Genomic DNA, 21,348 nt, shown 5'->3' with positions numbered 1-21,348 from the left:
TTACTGGCCAGTAAACCTAACTTCAGGACCAGGCAAATTGGTTGAAATTATAGTAAAGACAATTATCAGACACATAGATGGACATGATTGTTGGTGAAGAGTCAACATGGCTTTTGTAAAGGGAAATCCTGCCTCACCCATCTATTTGAATTCTGTGAGGGGATCAACAAATGTAGACAAGGGTGATCCAGTGGATATAGTGTATTTGGATTTTCAGAAAGCCTTTGACAAGGTCCCTCATCAAATGCTCTTAAGCAAAGTAAGCTGTCATGGGATAAGAGGGAAGGTCCTCTCATGGATCAGTAATTGGTTAGGAAACAAACGGTAGGAATAAATGTTTTCAGTTGAGAGAGATAAATTGAAGGGTCCCCAGGGACCAGTGCTATTCAACATAATTCATAAATGATCTAGAAAAAGTGAGGTGGCAAAGTTTGCAGAGGATACAAAATTATTCAAGATAGTTAAGTTCAAAGCTGACTGTGAGGCGTTAAAAATGGATCTTACAAAATTGATTGACTGAGCAACAAAATGGCAGATGAAATTCTATGTGGATAAATGCAAAGAAAAGTACATTGGAAGACATTCACAACTATACATATAAAATGATGGGGTCTAAATTAGCTATTACCACTCAAGAAAGAGATCTTGGAGTCATTGTGGATCATTCTCTGAAAACATTGGCTCAATGTACAGTGGCAGTCAAAAAAAAACCTAACAGAATGCTAGGAACCACTAGTAAAGGGACAGATAATAAGACAGTAAATATCTTAACGCTACTATGTAAATTCTTGGTATGCCCACACCTTGAGTACTGCTTGCAGTTCTGGTCATCCCATCTCATAAAGATATATTAGGATTGGAAAAGGTAAAGAAAAAGGGCAACAAAATTAATTAAGGGTACGGAACAATTTACATCTGAGGAAAGATTAAGAAGACTGGGACTGTTCAGTTTGGAAAAAAGACAACTAAGGGGGAATATGGTAGAGGTCTATCAAATCATGACTGGTGTGGAGAAAGTGAATAGGGAAGTGGTGTTCACCACGTCACATAATACAAGAACCAGGGGTAACCTGATCGAATTAATAGGCAGCAAGTTTACAACAAATGAAAGGAAGTACTTCTTCACCCAACACACAGTCAACCAGTGGATCATTGCATGGGGATCTTGTAAAGGCCAAAAGTGGCTTCAAAAAAGAATTAGCTAAGTTCATGGAGGATAGATCCATCAATGGTTATTAGCCAAGATGGTCAGGAATGCAATCCCTAGCCTCTGACTGCCAGAAGCTGGGAGTGGACAACCTGGCATGGATCACTCGATAATTGCCCAGTTCTGTTCATTCCCTCTGACGCACCTGACATTGGCCACTGTCAGAAGACAGGGTACTAGGCTAGATGGACCATTGGTCTGACCCAGTATGGCCGTTCTTATGTATTGGATGGAAGATAATCTCCCAGTGACCCATTTTAGGAAGCTTGAAGAGTTACTAGAAATAAAAGATGAGCTTGATCTTAGAGCTTGCTATGGAACTGAAATCCCTTACAAGTCCAGTTCCAATTAAGCAAAGATGACGACATCTTGACTATTGCTGTGCTGGTCAGTCCACGAAAACTGGAGAACTGATCACTGGTAACATTGTTATTGAGGAGATAGTCAAACACCACTGCTGCAATTCATCTGAAGCACCAGCACCTAGTCTCATTACCAATCCTTCACAGTTTACAGCGATAATAACCCATTAACCTATGTCTTCACTTCTGCCTGACTGAATGCCAGAGCACACCAGTGGGTTGCAGAATAAGCTGACTAACTTCAAAATCAAATACCATTCAGGGAAATCTAACGTAGAGGCAAATGCTCTATCCAGAACGCCCCCAGGAAAACAATATGATGGGCTGCACAGAAGAAACAACTAATGTCATTAATGCTCATTACAGCCCTTGGATGTACAAAGAGATGGCAAGGTAGCTTGGTTAGCAGCTATTACTGCCAATTCTTTGGCTGTAGGAGACTTCTCCATGGGCATTAAATCCACCCTCCAGTCTATTCCATGAGAAGACATTTTGGCAGCTCAGAAAGACGACCCAGTGATTGCTAAAATTCTCCATTGTAAGTCCAGAGAGAACAAGAGAACGCAGGAGGATGTGGCAAGGTCTTTGCTTTGAGGTGTGAGTGATATTGGTTGCATTTTGATACTTTATCCGAAACCGAGTTACAAAATCAACTGGTATTACCTGAAAAATACAAAAGGCAGATATAGGGAGAACTGCCTGGAGAGATGGGACACTCAGGAGCAGAGCGGTAATAAGTCTCACAAGAGATGGGTTTTACTGGCCACCGACTAAGGAGGAAATCAAACGTTATAGCACTAGATCTGTACCTATTTTGTTAGCTGACACGTCAGGCCGACATTATATTTATGAGGGGGAAATGTATCACTCACAGTGGAATAATGGTTTGAATTGACCTGTGCCCTGTCTCTCTAAGGTCTGGAGCCCTACTGAAGAGAGAAAGAGCAGTCGAGAAGCGAGGGCTGGTCCCAGAGAGGTTGTGGTGTCCCGGGGAAATTGAGCTGACTTGTGCAGGCTGCCTGGTTTTGGAGTTTGGTTTTTATATTAAGTTTAATAAAACATCAGTTTTAAAACCATTACAGTGTAATTGTTACAGTGTACAGAGAAAACAGCAGGTACTAAATGGCTCTTTAATGCAGCAGAGAAAGGCAGAACAAGAGACAATGGCTAAACGCTGAAGCCCGACAAATTCAAATTAAGATCCAAACTTTTAACAGTGCAGGTGATTTACCATTGCTACAAACATCCCCCAGGGAAGGGGAGGATTCTCGGTCTCTTGCTGTCTTCTCATCCAGATTGGCGCCTTCTGGAAGATGCTTTAGCCAAACACCAGTTCTTGGTCTCCATACAGGGGTAAATGGGTGACAGATAATGGCCTGTGCCATGCAGGAGGCCAGGCTAAATGATCTAATGATGCCGTCGTCTGCCCTTAACACTTGTGACTCACTGTGGTGAGCACAATGAGAACCTCCATTCACATGTGGTCAGAAAAGCTTGAAGAGTGCTGTAAAACAATACTGAGATCATGCTGCCATTTTCAGCAGTACCCCTGCCCACTGCACCTAGTTTTGGTCACCCCATCTCCAGAAGGAGACAGCTGACATGGAGGAGGTGCTCAGATGCATGACAAGAATCTTGTTCCATCCTCTGAGGCCGCTGGCTCTGGACACTGCTAGAGACAGCATACTGGACTAGATGGGCTGGGAGTCTGGTCTGGGGGCGCAATCCCAGTGCTGCTGTTTTGATCATGTTTTATATTAACTAGCTTTTGGACTTTTCAACTCATCACATTGTTGATTTTTGGCATACGGAGGCTCCCATACATCCCATGCTAGGTCTGTGTCATGTAGCAAATACTCGTCGATTGCAAACATGTATCAAGAGCTTCACCACCACATTTACCAGTATTTCTGCAAAAAGGAAAGGAAGGTGAGGCACATCTGCAGCGCCTGTGAGCCAGGTCCAGCACCATGGAATGACGGTGGCGCATGGACTGAAAGTCAAAGGGGGATGGAGAATGGATGTCCAGCAGGGCAGAAAGGGAGTGATGAGGGAACATGCTTGGACCAACTCATCAATAACTTTAAGCCCTGGGATGCTGTGACGTTCCCCTCTGGTGTTATCTGGAATGGTGATCTGCTAGGTCACTCCAATCCTTGACTCTGGGAGCCAGCCTTACCCTGCTCTTCTGGGAGAACCCCCACTCCTGGGCTGGTCACGCGCAGCCTCTGGCATGTAAGCTGCTCCCAGCTACTTGCAAGCGAATGACACTAGCCAATATCTCCGGTCCCAGACACAACCCTAGGAACCTCCATCTTGCAGTGTCCAGTTATGCCTGCTGGATGCTGCCAGCTTACATGAGTTCATCAATTTAACAAAGAAATTGATATGTACCAGGCTTGTTATCCCAAGGGGAGACTCTGACATACTTCAAACCAAATGCACTGCTTCAGGTAGAATAAACAAAACAGTTTTATTAACTACAAAGATGGACTTATAATCACTTAAAATCTAAGCACAAGAAGTCAGATTTGGTCAAATGAAACAAAGCAAAACGCATTCTATGCTGATCTTAACAGTTTCAGCGCCCTTACAAACTTAGATGCTTCTCAACACACGCTGGCTGGTTGCCCTTCAGCTAGGCTCTCCCCTTTGATCAGTGCTTCAGTCGCTGGGTGGTGGTGTCTGTAGATGGAGGTGGAAGAGAGAGGAAGAGCATGGCAAACATCTCTCCCTTTTATCATGTTCTTTCTTCCCTCTTGGCTTTACCCCACCCTCTTCAGAGTTAGGTGAGTTAGTCCCAAACTGACCAAAGGAAGGGGGGTGCCTCACTCGAACAGATCCTTTTGTTGTTGCCTACGCCAGCGACATTTGTTCCTGTGAGGCTGGCCTGGGTTTGTCCCATACATGCCCTGATGAGGTGTGAACTGCCTCTCTGCTCTTGGAGAGCTTTTGCCTGGGCTTATTTTAAGCCACGAGGATACATTTTCAGCCTCATAACTAGATACAGTAATGTTATAGGTTATAATTTCATGTAACAACAACGCTCAGTGCATCGTGAGCCTTCCAAGGACACCCAACATGACAAACTTTGCATTGGATATCAGACAATCATTTTATAAGGATGAACATGGGGGTGTAGACTGTTCCCATGAGGTACAGAACGTCACAGATGCTGCACATATTGGGGTACATGAGCCAGCTGCTTCCCACGCTCCTGGGCTTCGCTTCCTTCCCCCATCATCTCTTTCAATCTGAGCCTGATTTCCCAGTGCCCGCACTTCACACACAGCTCCTGCTCAGTCCCTGCCCCAAAAGCTCGCAATCTAATTGAAGACAAGGTGCAATGAGGTGTGTTGCAAATATCTCTTCTTTCCCCCAAATCACCCCCCCACACTCACTGCTGCAGTCTCACCCTCCCCCACCTGCACACACACACTACCCCACTCCTCACCAAATCACTCTCCCCATCCGGGCACACCCGCACGCACTCCTGCTTCCCTGGCACAATCCTCCCCACATCTCGCTGGTGCCTTCCTGCTCTCACCCCACAGCCACAGGCCTGGTAGGACCCTTCCTGCTTTCCCAAGTCTGCGCCGCCCTGCTTGCTCTGCGGTTTGGGTGACTTGGGTGTTGCTGGCCCATAAGGGCTTGGCAGCTGGAAGGCAGCCAACTCCAGGCACCTCCAACGTGGGGATTGTAAAAGACTCCAGGACTATGAGGGCTTGGAAGGTCCTAGCTCAGGCCAGCTAGGCCCCGGCTGATCTGGGCTGTTGGATTCCCAGGGTGGAAGATGCACAATCTGTAACTGTACATGACAAGTTCCTGAAACGAGGATGTAGAGTGAGCTACAGAGCGTTTCCCAGCATGTGACCGAATGTGAAGAAGTCCCTGCTCTGGCTGGATATGGCGGGACATACAGGGTTAGCTGTGGGTTGCTATAGTCAGCGTAACTAGGGCACAAGGCAGGTGTCCCAGGGAAGCACTAGGGTTGCCAGCCCTGCAAGCCTTCCCGTTAAGACAGGAGGAGGAAGCTGCGGGACTGTGCTGAGGATTTCCGCATTCTGCCCCAGTGCCGAGGCTTCCAGAGACACCAGCCAGGCTCAGCAGCCCTACTCTACTGCCTGCTCTGGGCAAGCGGGAACAAACAGAGCTGAAACCCAGCCCCACGAACAGCCCCAACTGAGATCCCTGCAAGAGGAGTCCCTGCCTGAGCTAAATGCACCCTGGGGCAGCACCCACGCCCATGAAAAGCCAATGGCCACAAGCCATTGATTCCTCACCAAAGAGTGCGGAGAAGGTCAAAGCCAAGCAGCAGAGTGAAGGGCTGGGGAGCCGGGTCCTGGCCATGTCGCCTTTCTGCTCAGAGCTGAAATGGTCCAGTGAGCATGACAGCTCTTTATCTTAGACCTCAGCTAAAGCAAACAAGTGGTGTGAAGCTCTGACTCACGCAAGAGGCGGCCACCGCTAATCGCACGCTGTGCCACACTGACCACGCTCTTGTGGGCCCGCCTCAGCAACGCCTTCAGCTCCCCGACTGCCCCGTGGCACAGCCCAGGGACCCCTCGGCACTGACAGGGGGTTTCTGGGGAAGGGGCAGTGCGCGTGTGGAGGGAAGGGGGAAGCAGGAGTCCCAGAGGAAGGCCCTGGCTCGAAGGACGGGACCCCTTCTTCCCATACAGCATCGAGGGCCCAAGGGAGAATGGCCATTGGAAGACTGGGGTCGTTCTGAAAAGGGAAAGCTGGTTCCTACAGCCAGGAAAGAACTGTGCTGGGCTGGTTAATAATTAACAGTGCTCCAAAAACCGTGCCTGCCGCTTCCACCCAAACCCCACCAGCGCAAACAGCGCTGCCCAGATAAGCCAGGAAACGGAGGGTTGGGAACAGAGTTACTAAATAATACATGCTCGGCTGGGCGGTAACATGCAGCTTTCCAGACAGAGCTCGGCTCCTACTCAGCGGCGTGCGGAGGAGCGGGGGTGACCTCCAAGGGGCTGGCCCGGCCCGCAAGCAGCTGAATGATCCTGAGTGGGATCCCTGGGTGCTTCCGGGCCTGGCCTGGCTCCTTCTCAGGCTCAGGTTGACCATCCCCGGCTTCGATTCTCCAGGTTCTGTGGCGTCCATAATTTGGTTCAAGCTGTTCCTCCTTTCCTGCCAGCCCCTTATCTCTGAACTTTTCTTTCTTTGGTTCAGACAACACTGGTTTGGGGATGAAGCAGGATAGACTGCAGTTCATGTGCCTTGGGCGTCTGACCTGGCGGGGGGAGCAGTGTTGTTCACATGGGCGATGCTGGCAGCTACCAGTGCAAAGTTTGCATACAGCTTTGTTTGCCTACAAAGAGAGCCAGCGAGAGGAGGTGGCAAAGATCCTGAGCGCTTCCTGTTTACCGCTTGCCCCGCCTCCCAGAATCACAGCTAGCTCGGCCCTATTTTAAATACAAAACCAGGAACACTTTTAATGATCACTTATGAAAAATATTACATTTTGAAATTGTACAGAAAAATAATCGTTCAGTGCCTCCCCATCGCACCCAACAGAAGGGTCTGATGGACATCTAGAAACAGCCAGCATGAGATGGATTAGAGGGTCCAGGCTGGAAGAGTGGTTAGTATCTACAGGAATAAATTATGTTATCAAAAAATAAAGCAAATACACAAGATTTAAGAAGTCCATTGAATAAATCAAAATAATAATTGCACAGTATGATTTCAAATGCTGAAGGCGTCCTTAGAAATCAGTCGTTAGGATATTAGGCTATAAGGTTATTCTAGAGTGTTACACGCAGGTTAATAGCACATGCTCACAACCATCTCCTGAAGGGAAGCCGCAGAGGCCCCGTTACCCAGGGCAGGGCCGGGCCTCGGGTTCAGGAGCCTGGGGGATCTTTACAAAGTGCAGCTCCACTGAGAGTCCCAGCGGAGGAGAACAGACCCCAGGGGAGACTCCGGCCTGCCTCCCAACACCAGGAACAGGCAGCTCTGGAGGACTCAGAGAGCAGGCGATGGGATGGGGCGGGATCCCTTGGCCTAGGCAGAACAAGTCTATGGTGTCAGTCCGGGCAAGCAGAGCCCGACACCTACCAGCCACCAGGCTGCAGCTACAAGCCCGGGGAGACCCAGAATGAGGGCAGGTCTTCACAGCAAGACTGGAGGGCAAAGCCCTTGAGTCCACACAGCCCTCCCTCAAGGCCCTGCACCTCCACCGGCTGGTGACAGGGAAGGGGCTCTCTCTCCCCCCCGACCCCATAGCTCAAGGGGACTCTCCACTAGGTCACCTCTCCCCCAGCAACTCGGTTCAGCCCCATGGCTGCTGCTCCAAGCAAGGCGCAGGCCGATCGCCACTCTCTGTGCCCCTCATGGATGCCATTCGCCAGCCACGGGTAAACTCCCTCCAAGCACTACCAAAGTGGCACCATGTGGGGTCGCACGCGGGAGGTCCCTGTCCAGCCACAAGGGCAGAAGAAGCAGCTTAAATCCCACAGACACCATTGGCCACGCAGTCCCATCTCCCCCCAGCTAGCAAGTGGATCTTTCAAGCCCTGTGGTTACGGCTCCCTCAGGCTGGAAATAACCCAGCCTATACTGGGGTCAGCTCAGCCTTGCCCTGCCCTGTGCCAGCCCGAGGGAAGGGCAGCTCTATGTCTACAGGTTCCAGTTCTACCTGACGCTGAAATCCCTGGGATGGGTTCAGACCGTCTGATCTCAGCAGGGCTTTTCCTACAACAGTGGTTTTCAACCTGCGGTCCGCGGCCCGCTGGGGGCCCACAGACTATCGCGAAAGGTGACGATGAAAACAAGGTTCCGGACCCCAGACAAGGCATTCTGTTTTTCTGCCCAACCAAAAGTATGTGAATACCCACACCTACAGGTCAAACCCCGGACGTGCTGTTGTTACCACGCAAGCCCAGGGCCTTTTGCAGTCTAAGACTTCTATGGGAGGAGTCTGTGGACATAGGTGCTGGAGCTACGGGGGTGAGGGGGGATGCCGCACCCCCTGGCTTGAAGTGGTTTCCACCATTTACAGGGCTACACTTTGGTTCAGTGGCTCTCAGCCCCCCGCACTGTACAAATTGTTCCAACATCTATATCCGCAGAACACCGTTTGAATTTCCAAAGGGGCCCGCGCCTCCATCCAAAATTTGTTCGGGGTCGGCAGCTGAAAAAAGGTTGAAAACCCCTGTCCTACAAGAAGCGGCAGGGGCTGAAGTCCACGGCAGGAACTAGCAACACCAAAAGCAGCGGCATTCCTTCAACAAACAGTCTGCTGGCCAGCAGCCTCCCCACACGGAGGGGACCCGGGCTGGCTCCTAGCTCTCAGGGGAGTGGGCCGGGGCCGGAAGGCGTTTGGAAGGATAACCCCGGGAGCTGGCAGGGTGCGTATCTGAGGAAGCCTGTCCCTGGGAAGCTCCCGCAGTCTGCGCGTGATGCCGTGCGCACGGCTCCCCCTCACATGCTCAGCCCTGATGCCCAGGAGCTTGGAGGTGGCTTGGTCGCTATGTTTCCAGTCTGCTTTGCTTGGGATTAATAGCCATTTCCCCAGCCACTCCAGCAAACAGAGGGCACCCAAGCTGCTGGACGCTTACACCAGGGACCCTGCTTGGCTCTGGGCAGGTACCATGACGGGCACCGCACCCATTCTGGTCAGGGTAGAGGTGGTCAGCCCTTGAGGGACAGTGGGCTCCTGCCGGGGGGCCTGCGGCTGTGCCCCATTCGTCCTGTGCAGAGTGTTCCTATTGCTTGGCACAGTGCTGGGGTAATGGCTGCCATTCATTCCTGGTGGGAAATAGAGGGGCAGGTTCTGGCTGGACAAGCTGGGAGTGGGCGTTAGGGTTCTGCTCCTCGGGTGGCTACAGGGAGGTTTGTAGCCCACTGTGCTGCCGGCGGCGGTGGTGATGGAGGCTGTGTCTGAAGCGGGCTTGGACGGGTACAGTTTGTGGTCCCGGGTCGTGTGCACGGACGACAAGGTACCATTTTTGGAGACAATGTCAGAACCGGAACTTTTAGCCCAAGAAGGGGTCTTTGGAGCAACAGCATCTTCCCTGAAAAGGAAAGCAGAGACGGAGTCAGTGCCGGGAGCCAGTGACGGCGGGCAGGGTCTCTGTGTTGTCACACTCCCTGCTGGCCTCACTCCTAGCCATGGAAGGAGCCGAGCATTACTGGAAACTCGACCTGAGACTTAAAGTACCAACATGCCTCCCAGAAAATGCTCCAATTGGGCCATTCCACCAAGGGGGGACGTATAAGCAGATGACAAATGACTGGCAAGCATTGGGTCCAGTGATCCTGAGCACAGGCTGCCTGTAGACTGGACTGCTGGGGGTTTGGACTCTGAATATTTGGTTCTGATAACAAATTACATTAAAAACATCAAAGGGACATTAAAATTGCAAAGTCAAAGCACTCAAAGTTGGGAAATGTTCGACTGAAAGCTGCCCGTGCAACCTAAAAGTTAACCTTGAGATCCATGGCACAGACCTCTACCACCCCGGCTCACAGAGCAATCGGTAGCAGTAGTTGGCTGTTATCCTCCATAGAGCAAGCACCAGAGTGTGATGAAAGAGACTTTGCCAGCAGGTTTCCCAGCTATTTTCTGGCAGCAGAGGAACGTAGAGACTCAGGACTCGTGGGTTCAATTCCAAGCTCTGGAGGGAGTATTCCCTAGTGGTTATAGACCCAGCTACCCCCACCCTGTCTTTCCCCCTGTCCCACTGTTGCCCCACATTGTCTCCTGAATCCCTCTGCTTCCTCCGCACTCTGGGCTCTTGCCCCTCTTTTCCTCATGGCTCCTCCAACCTTCCTCTCCCCATATCCTGCCCCTGCCTCCTCCCAGCATTCCAATCAAGCTGGTTCCTCCCTTTCCTTCTTGGTGCCTGGGTGCCAGTGAGGGAGGATGGGACTGACTGCACAGGGAGACAGGCAGTCTGCTCTCTGCTCCTGTGCCCAGACTGCTGCAGGCCCTGGCAGCAAGAAGGAGCAATTGCAAAGAAAACCTTGCTCAGCCCCCGCAGCCCCAGGATGGAACATGCGAGTCACACTGTGCACATAGGACGGTGTATGTGAAATGTGCTCACACGTGGGAACTGTGAGGGGATGGCTCCCCCCCTGCAGGCTCCTCCCCTCCTGGGGCTAAGTCTCCCTTCCAAGGATCTAGGTCACTTCAAGCATCAATGCTCAGTGCAGATGGAATCTTCAGTGACATTAGCTGGTAAACTAAGAACTTTACTAAGCATTGTGTGAATTGAGATTTTTCAAAGGCTCCTCAGTTGGCCAAATTTGGGTAAATGTTCATAGGAATAGCAAAAGGCACATCCTTGACACCAGAGTGACCCCTAAGCCAAATTTCAGACCCCTGCGCTAAAGCATGGAGGCACGGGAGCTTTTCAACTGAAAGGTTGTATGAATTTTTTTTAACATGGCCAAAACAATGTATTTTTCCCAAATCTCATTCTCAGAAATGGCTGAATTATTTTGGTTGGAACACAATTCAGTCTGAGGCAAACACCTGTCCTGGGAAAATTTCAGCCCACATGATTTAAGTTTCCCATAGTTACATGCAACTGAAAACAGGGTCTTATAATGGAAAGTGTCAGGTAACCTTAACTACAGGCAGTGCTACTAGCGGTATTCATAGATTCCAAGGCCAGAAGGGACCTTTGTGATCATCTAGTCTGACCTCCTGGATAGCACCAGCCAGATAATTTCCTAGAGCAGAGTTCATAGAGAAACATCCCATCTTGATTTAAACATTGTCAGTGATGGAGACTCCACCACGAACCTTAGTAAATTGTTCCAATGGTTAATTACCCTCATGGTTAAAAATTTACATTTCATTTCCAATCTGAAATTTGTCTAGCTTCTTTGCTAGACAGAAGAGCCCGTTATTAAATATTCGTTCCCTTTGTAGGTACTTATAGACTGTAATCAAGTCACCCCTTAATCATCTTTGTTAGGCTAAATAGATTGAGCTCCTGGAGTCTATCACTATAAGGCATCCTTTAATCATTCTTTTGGCTCTTCTCTGAGCCCTCTCCAATGTATCAATATCTTTCTTGACCTGTGGACACCAGAATTGGACACAGGATTCAAAAATAAATAAATCTGGGTTTTAAAAAAAAATGTCGTCTGTTTAACCTTTAGGTGTCTGTTTTCAAGCTTTTCTCCTCACTCCAGAGGGCTAGAAACGTTTTTTACATGAAAGCTGAGAGTCTCACAATAACTGCATGACTCTGGGAGCTGGGACTTTATTACAAACACCAAATAGCACAGGGCTCCTGAGAGTTGGCAACTCTATAATAGCATCCCCAGCCTCAAAGCAAATGGTGGTTTTGTGCCCGTGATGCCTTTCCGGCAGTTAACACTCATCTTCCCTTCCAGCAGGCGGGTCTGCGTATGCAGCTCTGTGACCCGCTGTCAAGGGGCCACGGAGGGACTGTGTTTGGGACGTTTCACATGGGCTTTGCCAAGCAATGCGGGGATTCTCACTTGATCTCGTTGGCCATTTCCTCCTGCGGGTCTTTCTTTTTCTTTCGATAGACGAACATTTGGAGAACAAACAAGATAATTAAGCCGACTCCAATGAGAGACCCCACCACGGCTCCAGCAATCACGGCTGCACTGACCGCTACAGAGAACCAGAGAGAGAGAGAGAGCGTGAGCGTAGAGAGAGGAATGCCAGGGCCAGAGCAATGCAGCACCCAAGCCAGCATGAGAGGGGCCAGCCTGGCCGGCTGCTGCACAGCAAAGCTGGGCTTCTCCCACTTGTCTCGAAATGGGGCAAGGGGAAGTGGTGGGAACAGCCCATTGCTTCAGGAGTGGGGCCGTCCCACAGCATAGAAGTCCCCTTCTTTGATGTCCTCCAGGATCCTACTGGCCTTTGCTGCCATCTGAGCAGGGTGTGCTAGTGGAAACACTCAGCCAGTGTTCATTAAAGTTACGATTTGGTCACGGATTCCGTGACTTTACTGGACCTCTGTGACTTCTACGCTTCAGGAGGAGGCGGCGGGACTGTGCGCCCCTGCCCTGCAACTGGGGCTGGCTGGAACCAGGACCCTGCAGCCCCAGCCCCGCGGCTTCCGCCAGTGGCTGCAGCCGGGCTGTGCGCCCCAGCCCTGCAGTGTCCCAGGCTTGGCGGGACTGCAGCCAGGACCATGCGCCCCAGCCCTGCGGCTTTCACCAGGGAATGCAGCGTGTGGCTTCCAAGGGCCATTGCCTCCCCGCCACCGCGGCCGTGCACCCCTGTCCCGCAGCTGGGCCAGCTCTGCCCACCGCTGCAGCCACTGAAGTCAAGGCTATGCCGGGCTCAGTCTGTCAGTCCCCCGCTCCATGGGACTCCATTCCTCCCCCCTATCGAGCCCTGCCCCCGGTTATTTGTAGTAAAGTAAAGGACAAGTCATGGCCTCCATGAATTTTTATTACCCATGACCTGTTTGTGATTTTTACTAAAAATAACCGTTAAAAAGATCTTAGCCTTATTAATAATTCCCCAATCTTGTGCATGGTTCACACACTCCAGGTCTGCAGCAACATCTCCCAGCTCACAAGTACATCACATCCCTTTTGAGCAGGCTGGCATCCCTCAGCCATTCCCAGGCTCCTCCCCTCCTGGAGCTAACTCTCCCTTCCAAGGATCTAGATCACTTCAAGCATTAATGGCAGGTCTAATGGCCACGTCTCCTCCGCACCGAGGCTCCAGGAGTGCAGAGCCTGTGCTCAGGGAGCATACTCACGTGAATTCACCTCCAGGGTGACGTTGCACTTGGAGCTGCCGGCCACATTTGCTGCCGTACAGACGTACATCCCAGACATCTCCTTGGAGAGATTGGTTAGCATCAGGGTCCCTCTTGTGAGGTCTGCAAAATTCAGAAGAAAGAACAAGAGATCCAGAGAGTCTAAATCACTGCTCAATGACATTTCATCCCACCTGCCAATGGCGTGCAAGGGGCGCAGATGTATTAAAGCTATCAGCTGGGAGGCCGGCATCTCTAAGGGGGCAGAGTTAAGGTTGTGATCATAGAATCATAGAATATCAGGGTTGGAAGGGACCTCAGGAGGTCATCTAGTCCAACCCCTGCTCAAAGCAGGACCAATCCTCAACTAAATCATCCCAGCCAGGGCCTTAGCCTGACCTTAAAAACCTCTAAGGAAGGAGATTCCACCACCTCCCTAGGTAACGCATTCCAGTGCTTCACCACCCTCCTAGTGAAAAAGTTTTTCCTTATATCCAACCTAAACCTCCCCCACAGCAACTTGAGACCATTACTCCTTGTTCTGTCATCTGCTACCACTGAGAACAGTCTAGATCCATCCTCTTTGGAACCCCCCTTCAGGTAGTAGAAAGCAGCTATCAAATCCCCCTCACTCTTCTTTTCTGCAGAGTAAACAATCCCAGTTCCCTCAGCCTCTCCTCATAAGTCATGTGCCCCAGCCCCCTAATCATTTTTGTTGCCCTCCGCTGGACGCTTTCCAATTTTTCCACATCTTTCTTGTAGTGTGGGGCCCAAAACCGGACACAGTACTGCAGATGAGGCCTCACCAATGTCGAATAGAGGGGAACGATCACGTCCCTCGATCTGCTGGCAGTGCCCCTACTTATACACTCCAAAATGCCATTGGCCTTCTTGGCAACAAGGGCACACTGCTGACTCAATCCAGCTTCTCGTCCACTGTCACCCCTAGGTCCTTTTCTGCAGAACTGCTGCCTAGCCATTCGGTCCCTAGTCTGTAGCGGTGCATTGGGTTCTTCCGTCCTAAGTGCAGGACTCTGCACTTGTCCTTGTTGAACCTCATCAGATTTCTTTTGGCCCAATCCTCCAATTTGTCTAGGTCCCTCTGTATCCTAGCCCTACCCTCCAGCGTATCTACCTCTCCTCCCAGTTTAGTGTCATCTGCAAACTTGCAGAGGGTGCAATCCACTCCATCCTCCAGATCATTTATGAAGATATTGAACAAAACCGGCCCCAGGACCGACCCTTGGGGCACTCCACTTGATACCGGCTGCCAACTAGACATGGAGCCATTGATCACTCCCCGTTGAGCCCGACGATCCAGCCCTGATCTAGTGATGTGGTGTGCAGTAGCTGTGGCGGTGGCGGGGCATGCGTGTGGGTGAAGGAGGAAAGGGGATGGACTGTTCAGTGGCTTAACATTACAGTGCTTTGCTTTTGTGGGTCTGTGACAGGTATGGGGCATCCTTCGCTGCTTCACACTGAAGCGGTGTGTGTAAATGTACTATATCGGCGCTTAGCCATTTTCATAAAGCGTCATTATTGAACAGCGCAATCAAATAAACGCCCCATTTGCCCAGCACTCTGGTTCACGGACCAAAACAACCCCCGTTTATTAGGGCAGGGCACAATAGTTAAAGCTAAATACCTCTGCCCCTGCTTCGAGAGCCCAGCTCCTAACAGAGCAGAGAGGACCACGCTGCTGCATTGCGAAGGAGTGCTTTGGCAACGAGGTGCTGTTTGAAGGTTCATCCCAGGGCTGTTGCATCTCTGATGACTGCAGTATTCCCTGACCCGGAGCTCAGGGCATGAGAAAGAGGCCACCTGTACCACAGCGAGAGGTGTAGGTGCTTCTATGTGAACTGAGGCTCGTGGGGACGGAGCTTGTGGCAGGAAATGTCAGAAATTTAATCCCCCTTCGAAAGGGCAGAGCGCCCTTCCTGGTGCAGAAGGGATGTTTAGCCACTTTATCCACAGGTGCAGGAGCTTGCAGCCCTGCTAGCAGACCAGTGAAAGCGTCCAGCGTCCCACACTGCTGGGTTTCTTTTAAGAGAGATGTTCTCTAAACCATGCAGACGCTGCGGGGCGGGGGTCGGTGGGTGGGATGTTTTCCACGAATCCTGCCCATTGCCAGCTTGGCCTAAGAGGAGACAGCGCTTGCAGAGCCCGTGTCGCCTTTCCGTCCCTACGGCGGCACCCAAAGCGGCACCCGCGTTTCCGACAGAGCCCGTCTGACACACTACGTATCGGTGTAAGCCTCGGGGCAGCCTCGGAACCCTGCACTGGGGACCACAGGCTCGGGGGGCTGGCCCTCCCCAGAGCTTTGGAAAGGAGCTGCAAGATGGCAGCGATCGTCTGCTGCTGGAAACAGGCCACAGCAGCAAGTGCCAGCCTGGCGGACAGCCATTCACACAGAACAAACCTTCCAGCATGTGGCTGCACCCAGGGCACTCCTCAGCTTCCCATCTGCTCCAGTACAGAGCACGATCGGGAGAGGCAACATCCCCAGTCAGTAACCAGAGCCAGCTGCCAAGGCAAGACCCTCCCTGCCAGCACCAAGGGAGACCGAACCAGGGCCCTTCGCTCTACAGTTTGCTTCCTCTGTCTGACACAGCCCAAGCCTGTTGGCCTTTAGCACTTGCAATCAAGCCTATTTATTCTGCCAGGCTTTTCGGGGGAAGACGGGAGGGGCAGAAAGGAGGTATCAGTCTGGGGTGGGGAGTAATACTCCGTGGCATAGTGATTTCTCAGGGGGTGAATTACTCGATTAATGGAAAGGCACACTAATACATTTCTGTTGGCCTCCTTAGGTTTGCTTTGTATTAAGTTTATTGTACACATCTGGCAGCTGCAGGGTTTATTTAGATTTCTGCGTGTGCCTTAAGCCGCACACTGCGGTAGCCAGATGGGTTTGGCACCACGGTTAAACTCAGACTCTAGCCAGGGCCACGAGATCGGAGCCCCACCAGCAGCCTCCAGGTGTCCAGGTCTCGCCACGTCCACACCGCAATTAAAGGACGGAGACGCACCGGAGCTAGCTTTGATCTCGCTAGCTAGGGAAGCATAAAGCACAGGTGGCCATGTGGGCTCTCCAAGCCCCCCCGAGACCTGGGTATGTACTCGAGCGGCTAGCCCATGCTGCCGCAGTCACCCTGGATCAAAGCTAGACTGGGTCCATCTACGCTGACTGCAGTGAAGACAGGCTCCTAAGATCTCTCTGGCTAATCTCAGTGCCGTGCGGAGTTGTGCAGTCAGAAACCTAGGGGAGTCTGAGCAGCGCCAACCGTCCTGGGGCCCACAAAGGCAGACCGTGCCGCACTCCCCCACGTCGAAGCCTCAGGGAGCAGCAAAGGCCCGGCTTGTGGTGACTAGCCCGAGGCACAAAGGCCGCGCCGTGGGACACCCCCTCGCTTTACACTGCACTCAGCACGTTATTAAGCTACGCTGACGCCAGCGACACTGTTTCCATAGGAACTGATGTATTTCAAAGAGGAGAAGAGGAAGGGGTCTGAGTGGGAGGGGGGACAAGAAAGGACCCACATAAAACCAGCTGCACAATCACCACAGGCGATGCTGGCAGCGAGAGACTACACCCGCGTCCCCGCCTCACACCTGTGCTGGCTCTGCCGACTGTAGGGGCTACGGGACACAGGGCCCGAAGGGTGCGGCTACAACGCAAATTCAGGTGCGACTGTCACGTGGTCGGCACACCTGTGTCCGCGTGAATCTAGCGAGTGCAAGTAACCAGAGCGGCGTGGACCCTGCACCAGGCTAGCGACCCGAGCAGATCCACAGAGGGGGTTTATATGGGGGCAGATTGCCCACGCTGAAGCCTGTGCCATCGAACCAGCACTACCCGTGGTTATTGGTGCTAGATTACAGCTGGCACGGCTGTGCCAACCCACGTGACGATCACAAGCCCCTGCGCAGGGCAGATGGACCCGGAGTGACTTGAAAATTTCACGCCTTCCCCACCCCCCTGGCAATATCCCCTCCCCTCGTCACACTTCGCCAGTTAAAAAGCTGTGCCCGTGTCTCCTCTGTTCGTACAGCACCTAGCGCCACAGGCTCTGATCCTAACGGAGGCCCCGAGGACTGCGGTAGTAATGAATAAGGCTAGTGATGCTGTGGTGACGGGGTGCAGACCCTGATGGGAAGCAGGATACGTTTTCTGGCTGACGACCTGCTGGATGAGTTACCCAGGGCTGTACCTAATCACCCACGAGTCTCTGGGAGCCATCCGAGCCGTTCAGCTGTTTTTCCCGAGAGGCTAGGAATAGAGGAAACATTCCGCAGCCGGGCCTTGGAGTCAGGAGCCCAGTTCATCCCAGGCACAATCCCACCGACTCCAGGGGAGTTATGCTAGCGATGCATTTGGCTCCAGATGTTCGTTCCCTCTGCACCAACCTGGTAGCCTGATGGCTTGTGCTAAGAATTGGCACTTGTAACGCCCCTGCAAAGCAGTCTGTGTCGTCTGTACGGCCCACTGAGCCTCCACTGCTGTTTGCAGACATGTGAGGAGGGGAAGATCCCGACAAGCAACCCACCCTCTTAGCATGGCGTAGAGCCCAGCCGGGGGCAGGCACAAGAGATGTAGTGGCAGTGAATACTGAAGCTCAGGGAAGTGTCCTAGGACAGGCCCCATCTACAGGGTTATTGCCTGGAGGGCTGAGATGCTACAAGTCAGGAGGTAGTAAAGGAAAAGGAAAGCCAAGAAACAGCTAACGTGCCGTGGCTGTAAAGCGGGACACTAGTAAAAACAAACAGAGCAGGTTTTAGGGAGCCAGGGCTCCATGTGAAGCAGCAATGAAGGAACGAGTGTATTTCAAGACGGCTGTGAAATGTCAGAAGTTCTGTTGTCAACTGGAATGACACTCATCCCGGAGGTCAGCCAAAGCGCTCCCAACCCTCTCTTCCATGGTAACAAGAGAAGCATAATTAGTGTCACTTTGGCCAAGCGGTTAGTGCAAGGCTGATGGTGGGGGGACAGCCAGAGACAATGAGCCCGCACTGACGCTTGCGTGGGGTTGTGACGAATTATGTTATCTGCCAGAATTGTTACTGTGCTAAAAACTAAGTAGAGACACAAGGTGGGTGGGGTCATTTTTTTACTGGACCAACTTCTGTTGGTGAGAGACACACTTGGTCCAAGAAAAGCTATGACCTCACCCACCTGGTCTCTGTAATATCCTGGGACTGACACACCTACAACCACCATGTAGGGCAGTGATTCTTCAAGAACCTGGCTGGGAGTCAGGACTCCTGGGGTCCATTCACAGCTTTGCCATCTACTGTGAGACCCTGGGGTGTCCTTTCACCTCTCGGAGGTTCAGCAACTTCCCTATGAAAAGGGGAGAATCCCTGCCCCACTTCACAGAGGTATTAGCTTAACGGCTATGGAAATGCTTGGAGATCCTTCGGTGTAACGAGCTATTGAGTGCACGTTGTATTCTCCTCCCAGGCTGACTCAGGAGTCACACCCGTACGTACCTGTACGTTTCCATGAGCATATTAAAATAATTTGTTAGAGAGGCCCAAGCTAACCCTCCCAATCCAACAACCCCAAACCTTTCCTAGCGGGGGTTGGGAATACTAAACATCCAAGGCTGACTCTGATCTCTGCTCTAGAGCCAATCAAGAACTGAGATCAGAGAAAGGCAGAGAAGTCCAGGAAGCCGCTGCATGCGGAGAACCAAGCATGGCAACGGTATGCAACCGCCTGACAAGCGACCAAGGATGTGCTGCACGCCAGGTGGGTGAGCGCGCGCCACCAGGGGAGGGCACGTTGCTGTGAGAACCTGCCCTTTTACATTTCCTGACTTCTTCCCTTTATAAAACAGTCATCCAGTATTTAATTAAACACAAGAGCTGACATCAGGAGCAGGGGGGGACAATGCGAATTAGAAGGAACGACAATGACTAATAGAACTCCACTCCCGAAGAGGTCCAGCTTGTGTAAATCCCCAGGCAGTGGAAGAGGAATGCCCGCTACGCTATGCTGTGTGCTTGACAGAAATCTAACTAGTTCAAATGCTAAATTCACTCATCTGACGTCTCTTCCCCCCGAAAGCCCCACTCGGTGTTGGGAGGATCAGTATCACTGCAGCGTCAACTTAGATCAGAGGCCCATCATGCTAGGTGTGGGATACATCGTCGAGCTTGCAATCTACATAGACAGGACAAAGGGTGGGGGAAAGGAAGGGTTGGGAGCTGAGGCCAGAGACATTCAATGACTTGCCCACAGCCACTCAGGGCGTCGGTGACAGAGCTGGGAATTCAACCCAGATCTCCCTCCTCCCAGTCCCTGACTTAATCACAATGCCGCCCTTCCCCTCTGTTATACAGTCACTACCCTTCTGAATCAGGGTCCCTGTAAGGAACACACGTGACTTCCGACAAGTCAGAGAGAGAAGGGAGGATCAGATCAAAAAAGGGAGTTTGAAAGATTCCATCTGTTACTGAGTGAGGACTCCCTGACCTTTTCTCCACCCCTCTGCAGCTCTGGATGTGGCAGCTCGTGAAGTTCCCAAGCAAATCCCCTGACTGCGTGTGCTCAGAACAGTCACTTCCTGGGCTGCCGTTTTCCGTGCTCGGGCTCTGCCCAAATGGGGATTTTTTTAGCTTGAGAATTCAGCCCAGTGAGGTCCAGAGCTGGGAGGGAAGTCAGAGTGAACACAGCATTCTCCCCAAGTGGTGGGGACGCCGAGAGATGCACATTCCCCCACGTGACTGGCCCAGCTGGGTAGGAATGGAGCCAGGTGCACACACACAGTAGAACACACCCGTTAGTTTAATGCTGCAATGCTACCCCCCGTGCCTGGTACACGTGTGCAGCTGTTTGATAGCACGGAACGCCTAGTCCATGGACCTGCTCCAAGCTGGCCACAAGCCAGGCAAATGCCACAGGGAAGCCAGCGCCTGGTGATAATGATCCTCCTCCCCTTCTCCCACATTGCCCCAGCCTCTCAGACCCCTTGGTGAGAGCATCAGGGTTTCCTGCCTGCACCCCGGCAGTGCCACGATCCTGGTGCACTCAGGGTGGGGATTCCTACCTTGGGCTGGTGCGAAGAAGACCTGGGTGTTGGGGGCAGTGCGCTGCCAGCTGTACTTGGGGCTGGGCTTGCTGAAGGATGACTTGCAGCTCATGGTGACGTTGCCCCCAAGGTAGGGTTTCCCCTGGATCTGGCACGTTGGGGGCGATGGAGGAACTGGGGAGAGCAGGAGGAGAAGACGGGTTAGTGCCTTCCGAATGTGGACATCATTACAGGGCCAATTTCCAGCTGTAACTTGCAAAATGAAACAGCGCCATCTATTGGCCACAGGCAGCACGAACAAATCCGTACTGACAGGTTTCAGAGCAGCAGCCGTGTCAGTCTGTATTCGCAAAAAGAAAAGGAGGACTTCTGGCACCTTAGAGACTAACCAATTCATTTGAGCATGAGCTTTCGTGAGCTACAGCTCACTTCATTGGATGCTCAAATAAACTGGTTAGTCTCTAAGGTGCCACAAGTCCTCCTTTTCTGTCGGTAATAGCTTATCTAAAGCGATCACTCTCCTTACAATGTGTGTGATAATCAAGGTGGGCCATTTCCAGCACAAATCCAGGGTTTAACAGGAACGTCTAATCCAGAGCAGTCACGTAAGCTTGACGCCTGTGCCCCCAGGCCCCACTATCCTAGCCCTGGCTCTGCTGTCACCGTCTGTTATTGTGAACAACCCAGAAAAGCACTCTGGCTCCAGAGGGATCTGCAATGCCCAGGAATTCGTTCATTTCCCTAAAGCACCAATGCAAGCAAACAGCACAGCATCCGCGGTATCCCATGTTCCAATGGCAGGTTTACTGCAGTGAAACCAACCTCTTATCTGGTCAGGTGAGAGGTGCCTCACTGTGCCAGGCCAAAGGGCAGCAACAGCCAGATCCTGCGAGCTGTCCACAGACAACAGCAGGGGATGGAGTGGTGCTGAGGTTCTGTTTAAATGTTTATTTCTGAACTGTCAAGACTTCCCACACATTCAATATTGCTACAGTTCAAGATTTATGCCGGGCCCTAGTGCC

At 51.8% G+C, this 21,348-nt stretch overlaps 1 protein-coding gene across 1 annotated transcript in view; it reads right to left on the bottom strand.

Moving 5' to 3' along the window:
* Positions 1 to 6,998: 6,998 nt before the first annotated feature.
* Positions 6,999 to 21,348, bottom strand: part of ESAM (endothelial cell adhesion molecule) — an 89,642-nt gene continuing 75,292 nt past the window's right edge. The window contains exons 4-7 of the mRNA XM_073321112.2: positions 20,345 to 20,500; positions 13,296 to 13,418; positions 12,052 to 12,190; positions 6,999 to 9,608 (exon numbers count right to left, since the gene is read on the bottom strand). Coding sequence (XP_073177213.2) covers positions 9,149 to 9,608; positions 12,052 to 12,190; positions 13,296 to 13,418; positions 20,345 to 20,500 — 878 coding nt within the window. The 3' untranslated portion in view covers positions 6,999 to 9,148. The remainder of the gene's footprint in view (positions 9,609 to 12,051; positions 12,191 to 13,295; positions 13,419 to 20,344; positions 20,501 to 21,348) is intronic.

The sequence above is a fragment of the Lepidochelys kempii genome, chromosome 22 (genome assembly GCF_965140285.1).
Source record: "Lepidochelys kempii isolate rLepKem1 chromosome 22, rLepKem1.hap1, whole genome shotgun sequence".
NCBI lineage: Eukaryota > Metazoa > Chordata > Testudines > Cheloniidae > Lepidochelys > Lepidochelys kempii.
This window is presented reverse-complemented; position numbering and strand designations above follow the sequence as displayed.